The 16,050-nt window shown below is 40.1% G+C and overlaps 2 protein-coding genes across 5 annotated transcripts; both read right to left on the reverse strand.

Moving 5' to 3' along the window:
- Window positions 1–511: 511 nt before the first annotated feature.
- cct8 (chaperonin containing TCP1, subunit 8 (theta)) lies at window positions 512–7,303 on the reverse strand. 2 transcript variants are annotated; one of them, XM_086308744.1, is made up of 15 exons: window positions 7,138–7,301; window positions 6,547–6,637; window positions 6,380–6,459; window positions 6,136–6,285; window positions 5,856–6,036; window positions 5,697–5,758; window positions 5,482–5,619; window positions 5,215–5,393; window positions 4,791–4,857; window positions 4,619–4,706; window positions 4,423–4,538; window positions 3,929–4,000; window positions 3,655–3,819; window positions 2,501–2,620; window positions 512–794 (listed from the first exon to the last, which is right to left on the reverse strand). In XM_086308744.1, exons 1-15 carry the CDS (start codon window positions 7,195–7,197, stop codon window positions 723–725), a joined length of 1,641 nt encoding a protein of 546 aa, XP_086164870.1. In that variant the 5' UTR covers window positions 7,198–7,301; the 3' UTR covers window positions 512–722. The 2 variants fall into 2 exon arrangements, with proteins under 2 accessions (XP_086164870.1, XP_086164869.1); XM_086308743.1 differs by lacking the exon at window positions 512–794 and adding an exon at window positions 1,927–2,077 and having other exon boundaries at window positions 7,138–7,303.
- An 848-nt stretch (window positions 7,304–8,151) lies between these two features.
- Window positions 8,152–12,867, reverse strand: pimreg (PICALM interacting mitotic regulator). 3 transcript variants are annotated; one of them, XM_086307477.1, is made up of 6 exons: window positions 12,749–12,867; window positions 11,737–12,054; window positions 11,296–11,597; window positions 10,959–11,054; window positions 10,250–10,288; window positions 9,670–9,799 (listed from the first exon to the last, which is right to left on the reverse strand). In XM_086307477.1, exons 2-5 carry the CDS (start codon window positions 12,028–12,030, stop codon window positions 10,258–10,260), a joined length of 723 nt encoding a protein of 240 aa, XP_086163603.1. In that variant the 5' UTR covers window positions 12,031–12,054; window positions 12,749–12,867; the 3' UTR covers window positions 9,670–9,799; window positions 10,250–10,257. The 3 variants fall into 3 exon arrangements, with proteins under 3 accessions (XP_086163602.1, XP_086163601.1, XP_086163603.1); XM_086307476.1 differs by lacking the exons at window positions 10,250–10,288; window positions 12,749–12,867 and adding an exon at window positions 12,514–12,652 and having other exon boundaries at window positions 8,152–9,799; XM_086307475.1 differs by lacking the exon at window positions 10,250–10,288 and having other exon boundaries at window positions 8,153–9,799.
- Window positions 12,868–16,050: the final 3,183 nt, after the last annotated feature.

The following is a 16,050-nucleotide window of genomic DNA, read 5'->3' on the forward strand; positions in this document are numbered from 1 at the left end:
ATGGCGACCACTTCCTCAGCCTGGTTCTGATGGAGGGTTTTTCTTTCCCACTGTCACCAAGTGCTTGCTCTTTGGGGATCCTTTATTTCTGTTCATATTTTGAGTTTGTTTTTAGGAATTTTGTAATGTTCTTTAAACACTTGGAAGCATCTGGTAGGTTAATTAATTGTGCATGTCCTATATTAGATTAGATGCTGATCTGACTACAACACATGGGGTTTTCTCTTATTATATCTTTAGTGTAGAATATGAAGCCCTTGAGGAGACTGTTGTGATTTGGCACTATATAAGTAAAACTGAATTTAATGCATGTTTGTATCATATCAAGAAGCAATGTACAATGTTGGCCATTAAATATCATGGGAAACACACAGCAATTTGAAGCGTGGTAACAGTACATTTTCTCGTTCTTTTTGAGTCTCAATATGTGATGAAACAAAGTTAGTGATCATATGAAGTACCAAAGAAGTTTATAAAGCAACGCTGGGCAAAAAGTAAAAAACAAACCAAATAGTGACAGCACAGGTGCCTTTTATTTGGGACTGAGAACATAAAAAGCAAAACAGAGCCATTGGTATGATTTTTTTTTTTTTAACTTCTGTTACCAATGTATGGTCATTTCTACAAAATAAACCAATAAACAGGTAAGCTTTAAATAAGTAGAAAAGTTTGGGAATCCATGTCAGAGCGTTCAGGGTTAAAAGGAGCATCTGCTGGACATTTTAGTCGTCCTCATCAAAGTCTTTCTTTCCCTGGGGAGGTTTGGGTCCTCCTGCTGGTTTGGCCATGATGATCTATAAAGGAAGAAAACAATCATTTCATCATAAGATCCATGCAGCTGAGTGAGTGGGCTTTATGGCAGAGTGGAAGCACATCACCTCTGACCTTCATAAAATAATTGATAGACAAACATTAACCACAGCATCCAAAATGTGTTCAATCTTAAACTGCTGTGCTTATTTATAAATGAGGGGACTATATTTTCAAAGTAAAAAAAAGACCATTTAAATCCCTACAGATATTCCAGAAGTCCATTTATAGTGATTAAACATTCATGAGCACACGTGGGAGTACCGTATGTTGTGCTTTAAGAGAAATTCTCTACACAGGAAAATGTACTTGTGCACAAAACGTGAACACTTAAAATCAAATAAATAATTAAAGAAAAAAAATGAGCTGAAGAAATAATAATTAAACTCTGGGTCAGTTACTTAAGGCACTTCATGTTTCACAAAACATCTTCAACTACATCTAAACTGAATTAATCTTCTCTTAAAATAGATTAAAAAACAAAACAGTGTTTGATTTGGTACTTGCACTCACAAACTGCTTGCGCATGCAGCATGCTATCACACCACACACACTATCTGCTCTGTGCAGGTTTAGGCAGTGGCACATCTGGGTTTGTGTAATGGTAAATGGTAAATGGCCTGTATTTATATAGCGCTTTTCTAGTCCCTAAGGACCCCAAAGCGCTTTACATATCCAGTCATCCACCCATTCACACACATTCACACACTGGTGATGGTAAGCTACATTGTAGCCACAGCCACCCTGGGGCGCACTGACAGAGGCGAGGCTGCCGGACACTGGCGCCACCAGGCCCTCTGACCACCACCAGTAGGCAACAGGTGAAGTGTCTTGCCCAAGGACACAACGACCGAGACTGTCCAAGCTGGGGCTCGAACCGGCAACCTTCCGATTACAAGGCGAACTCCCAACTCTTGAGCCACGATCGCCCTGTGATGTGGCTTCCAGTTAACTACATCACAGGTGTTTTACACCTGTGATGTGGTTGAATCCAGTCAGTAACGCAACATTTCTCCAGTGTTAGTAGTGACAGGTAACACATACATATTTCAACCTCCTGTGAGTGACTGAGCACACCGGTGCAGATTTTTGTTTTGTTTTTAGTTAAAAGCGCACACACATTCCAAAACCTACTGACTGAGCGTTTTGTGTGTGCCCTCTAATGGTGAGTTTCAAAATTATCAGGCTCTTCATCCCAACCGTCCTTGTCCCAATGGCCTCTCTGCTTGGGAGCCTTGGGTCCCCCTGCAGCCTTAGCCATGATGATCTGGATCGTACATATATGCACACTTAATTTATCCACCAGTTGCTTTAAAGAACATAAAAAAAAAATCCTAAAAAGAATAATACAAAACTCAAAATATAAACAGAAAGCAAACATCTGTGAGATGTGATTTGATGCGGTCTGTCGGATCTCTGGAGTGTGGCATTAAGTTTGTTGATTTGCCTCAAAGCCTAAATTATTCAGTTAAAAACCAAACCGATACATTAAAAGCCGTTTAATAGATGAAGTTTTGTAAACAGGTGAAAAATAGTCCTAAAGGCTCTTACTGTCTGACTGATTGAAGCAGTTTTCTGTCTCAATCAAAAACAAAAAACACAATTTCAAAAGTTCATAAAATATTCTGTATGAGGCTGGCTTTCATTACATATAGAGCTTGTGTGTTAAGAATGTTTTGTTTGTACCCACCTGGTCCACCCTCAGTACTGTGATAGCGGAATTGGTAGCCAGTTTTATGCCCCAGTATTTGACCAGGTAGGGATCCAGAATGCCGGCTTCGAGCATGTCCTTCACAGCAGGACCATCACTCTGCAAACGACATGACAACCGCACCGTCAGTCAAGAATATGAGACGCTTCAATAGAAACGGGTATTAAAAAAATAATTTCAAATTTTGGATTTAAGGGGGAAAAAAGGATGCCACAACACAAATTTTAAGATGTCTTTTATAGACCTAGTCTGCTCAACTTAACTCGACTGTTTCTAGGGTTTCCCATACTCAGAAAACGAGACGTCAACAGACTGCATCCCACCGATTGGCTAGTCAGTGGCGTTCCTCAATTAGTCATGAGGGCGTCTCCTTCACAAAAATCAAAAGCATAATTTTTGAAACCCGGAAATTAGGGACCTGGCTATGCAAAAAAAAAAAAAAAAAAAAAAAGGAGGCAGCAGGTATAGCATCACCTCAACCTCCTCCATCGTCGTGGTGTTTGAGTCGCCATTACTTCGTACTCGACTGTAAAAGAAACCGTCCGAAACCGAGTTGAGCCAAGATGAGTAGGTACAGGTGGGAAAAAGGACTGTTAGTGTTAAGCTGTGTACCCTAATCTAAAAAGTGGTGTGCATCTACCCAAGTTAACTGGAAGCCAAAAAAAAAAAAAAAAAAAAATCTAAACTGTGATTCGCCTGCTTGGTAATTACATACGATGTGAACATCATATTATTTAGCTTAAAGATCATGTGGAACAGGCTGTATCTGTCTCCATAGCGCAGACAACACAAATGGACTCGGTGGGAGCTCAAGTCCTTCCAGCATTTCAGTCAAGGTAACTGTTTTTCTCTCAAAGGCCAACACATGAGCCAAGTTTCTCTTGTGATGACAGAATGATGTAGTGCATGTTTTTAGTGCAAACAGCAGTGTTAGCTCCTCTGGCATTCACTGTCACGTTTTGGACACCACTGGTAATGCGTTAAGGACCAGTGTGTAAGGTTTAGGTGCCTCTTGCAGTGCCGTTGTAGATTGTAACCAAGGAAAACACAGGCTGAATATTTTAAACGATTCACATCTGAAATCAAACTATATCAAAGCCATCCACACATTCTTCTCATGCATCCATACATACCTCAATGTCAAAGCCCATGTTTTTGTTTCCCTCATGATGCGCAGAATACAGCTTTGAAATAAGCTCGCTCCCCTTCACGCCGGAGTTCTCAGCGAGGGCACGTGGCAACGCCTCGAAAGCTTCGGCAAACTTTTTAATGGCATACTGCTCGAGACCAGGGCAGGACTGCAGAAAGGCAGGAAAATGGTGTATCAGTCAAAATAGGACAAAACGAAGACGAGAGATAAGTGTGTGGACTTGGAATATGTTAATTAATTCACTTGAATGTGCATACCTCTCCATATGAGGTGATCTGTTTGGCCAGCTCAATCTCAGTGGCTCCTCCTCCAGGTACCAGCCTGTTGTCCTAAAGATAATGAATGACAGAGAGACTGTAGCTGTTGTGCAAACTAAGTAGTACATAAAAAGAAAACCCCTTGAAATTTGTGAACTGTAAGATTCTCAATAACAATGTTTAAAGGGAAAGTTTTGCTCATAGTGAACACTGATAGCATAGTTTTAGTTTTTCAGTTCCTAATTCTATTTTAATATTATTATTATTATTATTATTATTATTATTATTATTATTATTATTATTAAGTAAACAGGTGCTCAACACCGATGAGAAAAAAGATAAACATCAGCCTGAGTTTCTTTACAATAAAGACAATAATAATCTTTAAAATATAATTTGTGCATCCATTTGTTAAAACTTGTGATTCATCTAAAAGTAAGAAAAAAATCCCAACAACAACAAAATAACCCCAGTGACTTATAATGTCTACTTACCCTGACCAGAACTTTAAAGGTGTTGACTCCATCATCTACAGCCCTCTCAATATCATCCATCAGGTTGTCAGTGGAGCCTCTGATCACCACGGTTGAGATGGCACCATCCTCTTTATCTGTGTCAACACCAACCAACATGTTAACTCAGAAAGGTTTAAAATTAAGATTCACAAGCCTGAAGAACGGAGTCATTTACCATGTTTGAAGACCACCACCTGAGTGTCTCCCACCTCAGTCAGATATACATCATCACAGTGACCCATCTCATCCGGAGTCGGAGCCGTCTAAGGATGACAAAAATGTATTTATAGTTAAAAATGGACGGCTCTTTCGAATACCTGATCTGATAAAAACAAGTGTACACTCACCATCTTGGGCAGAGCTACAGCTCCCACAGTCTTGCATAATCTCCTGAGGTCCCACTTGGAGTTAAGCCTGACGAGAAGGAAAAAAAGAACGTTTACGGCTGGGAAGCACACAATGCCAAAGATATACTATTATATATCATGTAATATTTAACATACGGCCATCATATATTTATTTAAATGTCCCAAAAAATGCAGACACAGTTACATCTTGCAACTTCAAAATAAAAGTTTTAGTCCTAGGCCATGAAAGGACCATCTGTATTAGCAAAAAGATCAATCTTTACTTGGGAGAAATGTGATCTCTTAAGCGAGTTACATGAAACAGTAAGCTCAACTAGAAGAAACTCAGGCTGAATTTGCCGTAAATGTCTAGCTCTTTGTATATGATACGTTCCCTGCTCACTTAAGGTTTTGTAGTTCTTACCTGACCACCATGAGTTTGTACTTGTTGGCGTAGTGCAGCGCCATGTCAGCCACTTTCCCCCCAGTTACCACCACAGTGGCACCAGCCTCCTTGATAGCCTTCACGTTAGCTTCCATCAAATCCTCCTCTCCTTTACTGAAGTCCATGAGCTCCTGTGCATTATTTATCAACACTGTGCCCTGTGGAACAGACGGGACTATTGTCAGCACCGAGAGCAATGTCAGCATCATCTTCATTAAACTTAATATATCGGTCACCTCCACTTACCTTAGTCTCTGTCACCATGCAGTCGAAGGGGCAGGAGAAAACGGCGATCTTGGCGTCTTTCACTGATGAGATGTCTCCCTCTGCCTCCTTCTTAAAAACCATGCCATGAAGCATAGAGGATGCCGTCACCCCACAACCCTAAAATGACCACAAATGTTAATAGAGGCCAAACTGCATACGCACACAAAATAAAACCAACAGAAGATGCTGCTTACCAAAATCTTGCATACTCTGACGTTATCAACATTGAAATTGCCGGTCTCTGGGAAGATCGATACTGCACGAAGAGGGGAGAAAAAGGAAGTCAGAAAAATACCAAGGCAATGCTAAAATCGAGACAATCAACTCTGAGATAGTGTGCACTTCTGACTCACCACAGGCCTCTGCAATGAGGTTCGCAAGGAAGTCTTCATTGCCGTACTGTTTACTCATGACTGCTGTACGGATGAGCGACTTGGCTTCATTAATGTCATGGAGGTTCTTGGCTGAGGAGCAAACGCAGTCTGACAGGATCTCCAGAGTCTTCTTACAAGCCTTCTCGTAGCCTTCAATCACCTGTGGCAAAGAAGAAAAAGCAGGCACTGAGAAAATGCACCAATCATAGCACATGTTTGACATCAAGCCATGCTACTTTACCAATATTATCTTGTTTACCTCTGAAACAGACAAGCCCATTCTAAGGAGCTCTTCAGCCAGCTCCAGCAGAGCTCCAGCAAAGACCAGGACAAAGTTGGTACCATCGCCGACTTCCTGTTCTTGCATGTGGGACGCCATTACAATCATTTTGGCTGCGGGATGCTGCACCTATAAAACAAACAATTTACATAAATAGTTAAATTCATACATTTATTATGCACTCAGCTGAATTTCAGTGAGGTGCACAACAACATCTCCTCACCTCAAGCTCTCTGAGAATTGTTGCAGCGTCATTGGTGACAAACAGCTTCTCTAAATGGTTGATGACCATTTTGTTCATGCCTAAAAGAAAACACTTCATTTAACGGGTGCTGCTTTGATATCTTTACAGAGCACAACCCTAATAGGCTGTAGGCAGACCAAACTTACCGTTGGGCCCATAGGCAGTGCGGGTGGTTTGAGAAAGTTCCTTACAAGCTCTGATATTACGGAAGACAGCCTCTTCAAGACCTGAAAAGTGCTGTAACAGACAAGAAATCAACTTTTCAAGACAGGTGCATTACCGTTCATTTCCATGTCAGACTAATATATTTAGCTTACTACCTAACAATGAATATGTTAAAAGCAAATAACTGGATATAATATGGATAGTCTGAGAATGTAAACATTTCATTAAGCATCAGCATCACTTTAAGCTGACAGTACTGTTAGCTGAATGCTAGCTGGGTGTGACTGCAGTATGGCATCCCGTTATAACAGCAGCTCAACTTCTGCTGCTGCTATATTTAGCACGGTTTAGACTGAAGGGAGACAGTGAAATATCAAGAATAAGCATTTCATCTTCCCTAACAGACCTTCGTCCAGCAGCCGGCTGGGCGGCCTGGCTGCTGCTTTCTAGAACTATCCCTCATGACTCTGAATGAACATGCTAACTTAGCGGCTAACGTTAGCTAGCACGCTTCTTCACAACTACTCAGTCAAAGCTCATCTACGAGCCCAATATTCCTAATTTAACCCCACCTTGGCGCCATCCTTTAACATCTGGGCAAAGCCCGGAGCTTTTGGGACGTGGAGGGCCATTTTCAAATTTTTAGCAGCCCCGGTATCCTAGAGAAGGTAGCCGCGGCGTGGGTTCAGCTCTGGGTACAAAGCCGGAGAGGCAGAGGTGGAGCGACTTCAGCGAGGCAGCGAGCTACAGACGGGTGACAACAAAGGACAAACAGAGCAATTCTCGTTTCACCGCGCAGTGATCGTAAAACACCACGCGGGGGCAGTCTTACCGACGTGTTACTATAACGAAATCCAAGTCTATACTAAGTGACTGACTTTTCAGTGAATTCCAAATAATTTAAGCTACCTCACCAAAGAAACACAAGTAAAGTACGACAGATGGCATTTCTGATTTCCTGTTGTTTACTTGCTTTGTCAAATTTCTATCATTAGTCATGAAATATTACAAATATAATGAATTATTGTCTTAAATGTGTAGTTGTTTTAAATTAAAAATGTATTGCCTTTACCAGTTAGTTTTCTATAGACTGTGCCTTGCATATTATACAAATATAATATATACAAATATAACCATGCTATCCCAAATGATTTACCCACTAAAAGAATTACACAAATTTTCTACATACAAATTAAAGTAGTACTAATCTCATATAAAGTACTTAATCACAAATGTGTAACATAATTTAATTTTAGGTCAGCGGTTTGGCAACCTATCCAGGGTGTGCCCTCCACTTGCCCTATGTTAGCTGGGATAGCCCCCCCACCCCATAACAATAAGCAGAAGAGTACAGATGTATGAATATTACAATTATTCTAAGTTAAAACACAAATTATAGTACCAGAAGAAGTTCAAACTGAGCATCAGAAAGAGGAAGAAAGGAGATTTAAATGACTTTGAACATGACATGGTGGTTGATGTGAATATTTCAGAAACTGCTGATCTACTAAAATTTTCCCACATAACCATCACTGTGATCTGAAAGAGGCATGAGTTGCAGTGTCGCACAGATAAAATTGGGCTGGAAAAATGTTGCCTGGTTTTTATTAATCTCAATTTCTGCTGCAACATTCAAGTGATAGGGTCAAAATTTAATGCAAACAGCATCAAAGCATGGATCAATCCTTCCTTGGACTGATCACTGGTTCAGGTTTGACGGTGTTCATTTAATGGCATGGGAGTGTTTTATTGCCATAAATTGGGCCTCTTATTACAAACTGAGTGCCTTCCAGCACCATGGTGGATCTGTGCCATTAGGCAAGCATTAAGGCAGTACTAGCAAGGTATACCTAATGAAGTGGGAAGTTAGTATACTGGCATATATAGATTTCAATACCTGAAAATGATCTGAACAGAAAGAAAAAAACAAAAAACCCAAAATAGTGATATAAACACATTTTTCCACTCCGTTTCTAAAATCTTCAGTTAGTTTAATGAACAAATGTGCTGTAAAACTGACACCAAATGATAACCACCATCATCAACATCATGATGTTGAGGAAAATATTATTTTAACCCCCCCCCCCAAAAAATGAAGAAAAGAAAAAGAAAACACCCAACAAAAATGATGTGAAGAGAAAACATGAAACGGATATATATATGCATTAAAAAGGGCAAAGTTTTATTTTTTCACATTTGGACAGTTGTTCTCCTTTAAAAAAAATAATAATGCAGAAAAAGAAAGTATCAAAAACAGAAAAACAAAACAACAACAACAACACACCCACAGAAGAGCTTTGCTTAATTTGAGGCTGGTAACTTGAGAGTCACTAATAAGACTCGGGATATCTCTTTATAACATCATCATTATAGCCATCAACTGGTAATGAGCCACTAAATCTTTTTCCCCATCACATTATCAGATGATTTGTGTGTACAATATCAATGCATGAATCATCCACAGGCCATTAGAAGTGCCAACCTCTGCCTCAAGGAATGTTCACATTTAAATACTGTTTTAGAAAATACACTTGATAATTTGGTATAATCAAATGATATTTAAAAATAGTGTAACAAGTGTTAGAAACATTATTGCATACATATAAAAATAGTGGAAAAAAAAAAAAAGATTTCCCCTCTGTCAGAAAATTTAGTGTTCGTTCAGCAGATAACTGCAGCTCTTGTTCGCGATCCCTTTAGAGTACATTTCATTAACTTTCTATGCAGAGAATGAGAACACAAAGTACAATATTAGTATTTTGAAAATGTAACTAAATGTAACATTTTGGTTGTAACAGCTACGACAGATGCAAAGAAAATTCCTCTGGAAGCTACAGTGAGGATATTTTACCCACAACAAGCTAACCTGAGACATGTAAACACACAAGAGTCACACAGATGCTCACAAAGATGCAGAGCACACATAAAAAAAGACAAGCTGTAGCATAATAGTCTCCCAGTATCATAACGCCACTGTGAATATGTAACAGTGACACCACAATAATAATGAGTATAATAAGTGTAAAACATGGCTACAATAGGTCCTGCATTATACACACAGACATGCATGTAGTTCAGTTGGGTTTGCGAATAGTGTTCACAGCTGTGTGGGCCCAACTGCCCAGCGTGTCTGAGACGCGTGTGGCTCTGCGTGTGACATTTGAGCGGCTGAGTTTACCGCTGGGATCCAGCTTTCTCATCATCGCTCCCCCAGAACGTTCCTTTGGGCCAGATCTGCAGAGACAGAGAGACACTACTCAGTGCAAAAAGAGACTGCCATTAAAACCATATAGGTTTACAACTGTAACATCAGTTAGTTATTTAAAAAGAAAAAGGCAAGTGTTAAGCCATCAGGCAACAAATGAAAATTTTCAGTAACTCATTTCCTGATCTACAATTTGAATTTTATTACTTATCATTTTAATGTGTAAATGGCCTTGTAGACATTCAGGTAATATCAGAAAAGGTATTTGGGAAAGTTTGGTGTCAAGGAAAATTTAAAGCAGGAGCTGTAAAGTCAGCAAGAAAAAGTGTGAGCAACATTTGTTCAGACAGCGAGTTATTAATCTGTTTTTCTTCCAGATTGCATGCATCCGAGAAGCTCTGCCATGCACCTTTGTGTTTACACTGAAAGCTATGTTCTCAAAACTCAACTAGTTTTACTCTTTGGAAAGGGGATTTTACCTTCTGTATTACTCCACAATTTGGGAATAGTTGAACTGCCTGTTGCAAGTAAAAAACAAAACAAAAAACTGATCTCAATTAAATAAGAAGACGTCTATACTCCGTGAGGAAAGCCTCTGGGAGCATGTAATGTGCGCAAATAACAGGCAAGATCACCATTACCGAGTGCTCGCTTTCCGCACTGAATATCATCGTTTACAGGACACAAATATTTTAAATGACAACACAGGAAGTGACGCAAATTTTCAAATGCATTCTGTCATGTCATCTGGCTCCAATTCCCACATCCACCTCCTTTCCCCCTTACTCCCTCCTTATCTGAATACCAGAAACACAGGCCCTGTTTCAAACTGAGGCGGGAGGAATGTCTGGAGGGAGGGGGAGGAAGTCTGGGGACCCACAAGCTGGGATTCTTTGGGTGAGAGGGCAAGGAGGACAGAGACTCCCTTCCTCAATACAGAATATGCATGAATACAAGGAAATGGACTAATGGCTTCTTCAGTTACACAAAACTTTAATTTACCAACAAAACACTTCTTTAGTTGTGATTATAGAAAAAGGTAACAAAACATGTCCTTTTTCTGTTAATTACCCAATCTGGGAGAAACTAATAACACGCATAATGCAAACACTTTTTACAATTTTAGAATTTACCACCCAGTCAATGATCAAGATATCAAAAGAATTCACTAAAATAAAAAAATGTTACCTGCTGTCTCTCCCAATGATGTCATCAAAAGCCTTCGACAGATGTTTGAGCCTCCTGAGTCCACTGGAAACTGACTCCAAATCTTGGTCAAATTTCCTATTATAGATCATAAAAACAAAATATTTGGCAGAAAAAGATAACCACCAAAATTCAAGTGAGCTACTCTCAGCTGCTCCACATATTTGGTTGAGTTTTTTTTTTTTTTTTTTAAATAAATAAATGGTGTATGATCGTCCTGACACATCCTCAGAGGGATCCAATGAAATAAAAGCACTCAAACTTATAAACTAACAAAGTCCTAAAAAGCAAAGTTGCATAAAGAGTGAATCAAACTCACTTCCTCTGGTTTTGCGTATTTGGAGAGGCAAAGGGACTTCGTACAGCAGCCATGCGGACCAGTTGCCTCCTGCCACCTCCTGTTTTCACTCCTCTTACGGATGCTTCAGGAGTCCTGCGTCCTCTGGAGCCTGGAGTACGCCCAGGTGTACCTGTTGCTCTGAGTGTGCGTCTGGGTGTTGCAGCCCGATGAGGTGTACATCCTGGGGTGCAAGAATTCGATGCTCCAGCATTTTCTCCATCACGACCCGGGGTCGCTACCAAACACTCTTCACGGGAAAATTCTCTGGTCCTCTGCAACCTCTGAGAGAGAGAGAGAGAGAGAGAGAGAGAGAGAGAGAGAGAGAGAGAGAGAAATAACTCTAGAATAACTGACTGGTGGCTTTTGTTGAGACTGATAATAATAAAAAATAGGCAATTTCACACATAACAGTTAATCTACCTGATACACTCCGGTGATAGAGTTACGAGCACTACGAGTAAGTTTGTGGACTGTGCTGGTCTTTGGTTGCTCCTTCATGGTTTCCCAGGTCGGATTCTCAGGGAGGGAGTTGGTCTGGACAGATCGCAGTGGGAGTCGCTTCCTCAGTGACATTCTCAGAGAGTTGAGTGAAGATGAGGACCGAAGTTTGCGGAAACGGTCCGGGGCTTCTGGGGAGCTCTCTGCTCCATCAGACTCATCCAGGACTGTGTGTGCCCGCCAGACTCCAACCACGGCTTTACCAACACCATCCATGACTAAACAGGCTATATGACCGAGCTGAGAAAAAAAGTGATCTGTATGAATAAGTTTTATGAAAATAACATTTTTAATACTACAGTTTCAAAATCTCACAATATAAAAAAAACCTATATTCTAATCTGGCTCAGCATGCTATGAAATTTGAATATTTCTTTGGACTGATAGACCAAAATAAGAAAAAGTTACAAGTTAAGACAAATCTTTCTTTTTTTAATCCTCGAATTTGAGGAAATTATTTCAGAGTCCCTTTGTCACTGTCAAAAAATTTGAAAAATGTCAATGAACAAAGGACGGAAAAAGTGAAAAATGAGCCGTAACAACCATACAATCAAGCAGCAGTAATCGTGTTAGTAAAAGCTCCGTGGCTTTTGTTAGATAGGGACAATGCTCCTGGTCAAGTGTCCAACTTAACCCAGGAATGGCTTGCCCTGAGGAGGGAATAACAGCCTTAAGCAACAAATGAGAATTAAAGTTTACCTTTCACTTGCCGTTATATAAAAACGCTGTCAAATTGTGCCATTGTTGTCAAATGCTGCCTTTTCCCATAAAATTCAGTGAATATCATTAACAAAACAAAAGAGGGCTGTGCCCCCGAAGCCACGGTTAGCTAGGAAAAAAAATTACTATTTACACGACAAAACATCTACTCAAATAAGTATAAAAACTTAAAAGAAGAACGTCTGCTGGGACACCTGCTGTACAGAGAGCTTACCTAAAAGTATCAGTTGTAAAAGTAGCCGATTCTCTGTGGCTTTTAGGCGGCTGTAGCTCCCGTTTCTTCTTTCGCTGTTTGAATTTGGCGGCGGACCACAGAATCCACAAAGGCACGCGTCACCACGCCCTACGCAGTGTTACGTGACGTAAAACGATGCGTCACTACGTACAGTTTTACGTTAATGGGATTCACGTTGAAATGTGACTAGGATTATCGTGTCCGAATAAGATTCCAAGTTGTTTCTTCTTGAAATATATATTTTAAAATGATCTGTTAAGGTCTGTATTTTCAAAATAGTTGTAAAAAATACTTAGGATCACAAGTTTGTAATACTAGATTCCTCTATGGCTTGTTGATGCCTACCAAAAGTCGTGTTGTGACTTGCAAAGGGACATTTAGCTAAGTATTATTGGGGGTCTATGTTTATATTTGAGCCTGTATGTGTAATTGTGATCCTGTGTGGATTAGGGAAAATCCAAAATAAATTTAACATGTGCACCTAATTCTTTTTTTAAAAAGTCATTAAAGATTTATGTTGCACAATCATTTCACCCTGGAAAAATAACAGCTTAAAGAAATCATCAAAAGCCCCAAATTACCATGGCATTTATGCCCATGATGAGTGTTTGTAAACTGTCTCTCAAACACCGTCACATTTTCTAGTAAAGAAAAATTACGAAATGTTTAGCAATAAACCTTATCTTTTCCAGGTAATATGTCCAGTTTTTATTGACTTGGCATGAGATTGGTGTTGAAGCAACTAACAGGGGTGTTAGTAACGCTCTTCTATTGCAATACTGTTTTACCACCCAATTTACAGATAAAGGAATACATACAAATACACGTAAGAAACACTTTACAAAGCTAAGTATAACAGTGCCTTTGGACTTGGTGATGTATATCAAATATATTTAGCTGCTGGGAAATGCTAGATAGTTTGCACAGTTTTTTCCACCAACAGCACAATTATAACAGGTCACTAAATACTGTTGCTCATTTATCAAACACCATAAGGTTTTTCTTTGCTTTTGGTTGCACGTGTACACAAAAATCCACCATTGTGGCTACAAAGGGCTTGGTGACCAGCAGATGTCACTGCACACCTGCACATGAAATGCTTTCAGTATTTTGAAATCTTTGTCTTGTCCACCTCTGTAGTGATTTAGTAAAGGCATTAACAAGGCTGTAGAATAATTTATCTTTAACTTTGAATCCATTTGTCCTTCACTGATATCACTCTGTTTTATGTGTTTTAAAGTGTTTCTTTCTTTATTGGAAAGAACATAAAGAGGAGACCTTGACCCTAACAACCTAGCAGCCACTGTCCTTTTGTCTCATTAAAAGTAAATGTATAACATCATTTTAATGAGCTATGGCTGTATAGTTGAGTCAGGAGGTAAAGTTCAGAGCAAATGCAAGAATTAGATTCTGAAGCATTTATAAACATTTCACAGACATGTTTATTTCTCTGGTTTGACAGCAGTATGATAGTTTTACACTGGGTATTATCAAAGCATCAGCTTCAGCATTGAGTTACTCTCTTTTAAGCAGCTTTTTGGTTTTTAACACAATTAGTCTGACAATTATCTGTCTCTTTATTGTTTTAAAAAGCACACTGATTAATATGCAGAAGCCAGCATGAGCTATATATCAGAGTAAGTGCATGCATTTCTCATACAATAGCAGTTAAATGTGACAGTGTGAATGGTGGTTTCTGTCTGTGTCTGGTAATATATATACAGTGGGGCAAAAAAGTATTTAGTCAGCCACCGATTGTGCAAGTTCCCCCACTTAAAATGATGACAGAGGTCAGTAATTTGCACCAGAGGTACACTTCAACTGTGAGAGACAGAATGTGAAAAAAAAATCCATGAATCCACATGGTAGGATTTGTAAAGAATTTATTCGTAAATCAGGGTGGAAAATAACTATTTGGTCACCTCAAACATGGAAAATCTCTGGCTCTCACAGACCTGTAACGTCTTCTGTAAGAAGCTTTTCTGTCCCCCACTCGTTACCTGTATGAATGGCACCTGTTTGAACTCATCATCTGTATAAAAGACACCTGTCCACAGCCTCAAACAGTCAGACTCCAAACCCCGCCTTGGCCAAGACCAAAGAGCTTTCGAAGGACACCAGGAAAAGTATTGTAGACCTGCACCAGACTGGGAAGAGTGAATCTACAATAGGCAAGCAGCTTGGTGTGAAAAAATCAACTGTGGGAGCAATCATCAGAAAATGGAAGACATACAAGACCACTGATAATCTCCCTCGATCTGGGGCTCCACGCAAGATCTCATCCCGTGGGGTCAAAATGATCATGAGAACGGTGAGCAAAGATCCCAGAACCACACGGGGGGACCTGGTGAATGACCTGCAGAGAGCTGGGACCAACGTAACAAAAGTCACCATCAGTAACACACTACAACGGCAGGGAATCAAATCCCGCAGTGCCAGACGTGTTCCGCTGCTGAAGCCAGTGCATGTCCAGGCCCGTCTGAAGTTTGCCAGAGAGCACATGGATGATACAGCAGAGGATTGGGAGAATGTCATGTGGTCAGATGAAACCAAAGTAGAACTTTTTGGTATAAACTCAACTCGTCGTGTTTGGAAGAAGAAGAATACTGAGTTGCATCCCAAGAACACCATACCTACTGTGAAGCATGGGGGTGGAAACATCATGCTATGGGGCTGTTTTTCTGCCAGGGGGACAGGACGACTGATCCGTGTTAAGGACAGAATGAATGGGGCCATGTATCGTGAGATTTTGAGCCAAAACCTCCTTCCATCAGTGAGAACTTTGAAGATGAAACGAGGCTGGGTCTTCCAACATGACAATGATCCAAAACACACCGCCCGGGCAACAAAGGAGTGGCTCCGTAAGAAGCATTTGAAAGTCCTGGAGTGGCCTAGCCAGTCTCCAGACCTCAACCCCATAGAAAATCTGTGGCGGGAGTTGAAAGTCCGTGTTGCTCGGCGACAGCCCCAAAACATCACTGCTCTCGAGAAGATCTGCATGGAGGAATGGGCCAAAATACCAGCTACTGTGTGTGCAAACCTGGTAAAGACCTATAGTAAACGTTTGACCTCTGTTATTGCCAACAAAGGTTATGTTACAAAGTATTGAGTTGTATTTTTGTTATTGACCAAATACTTATTTTCCACCCTAATTTACGAATAAATTCTTTACAAATCCTACCATGTGGATTCATGGATTTTTTTTTCACATTCTGTCTCTCACAGTTGAAGTGTACCTCTGGTGCAAATTACTGACCTCTGTCATCATTTTAAGTGGGGGA

The sequence above is a fragment of the Aulonocara sp. 'chitande type north' Nkhata Bay genome, linkage group LG10, assembly GCF_057382095.1.
Source record: "Aulonocara sp. 'chitande type north' Nkhata Bay isolate Kocher_YH1m ecotype deep benthic linkage group LG10, A_spYH_male_GT1.1, whole genome shotgun sequence".
Lineage (NCBI taxonomy): Eukaryota > Metazoa > Chordata > Actinopteri > Cichliformes > Cichlidae > Aulonocara > Aulonocara sp. 'chitande type north' Nkhata Bay.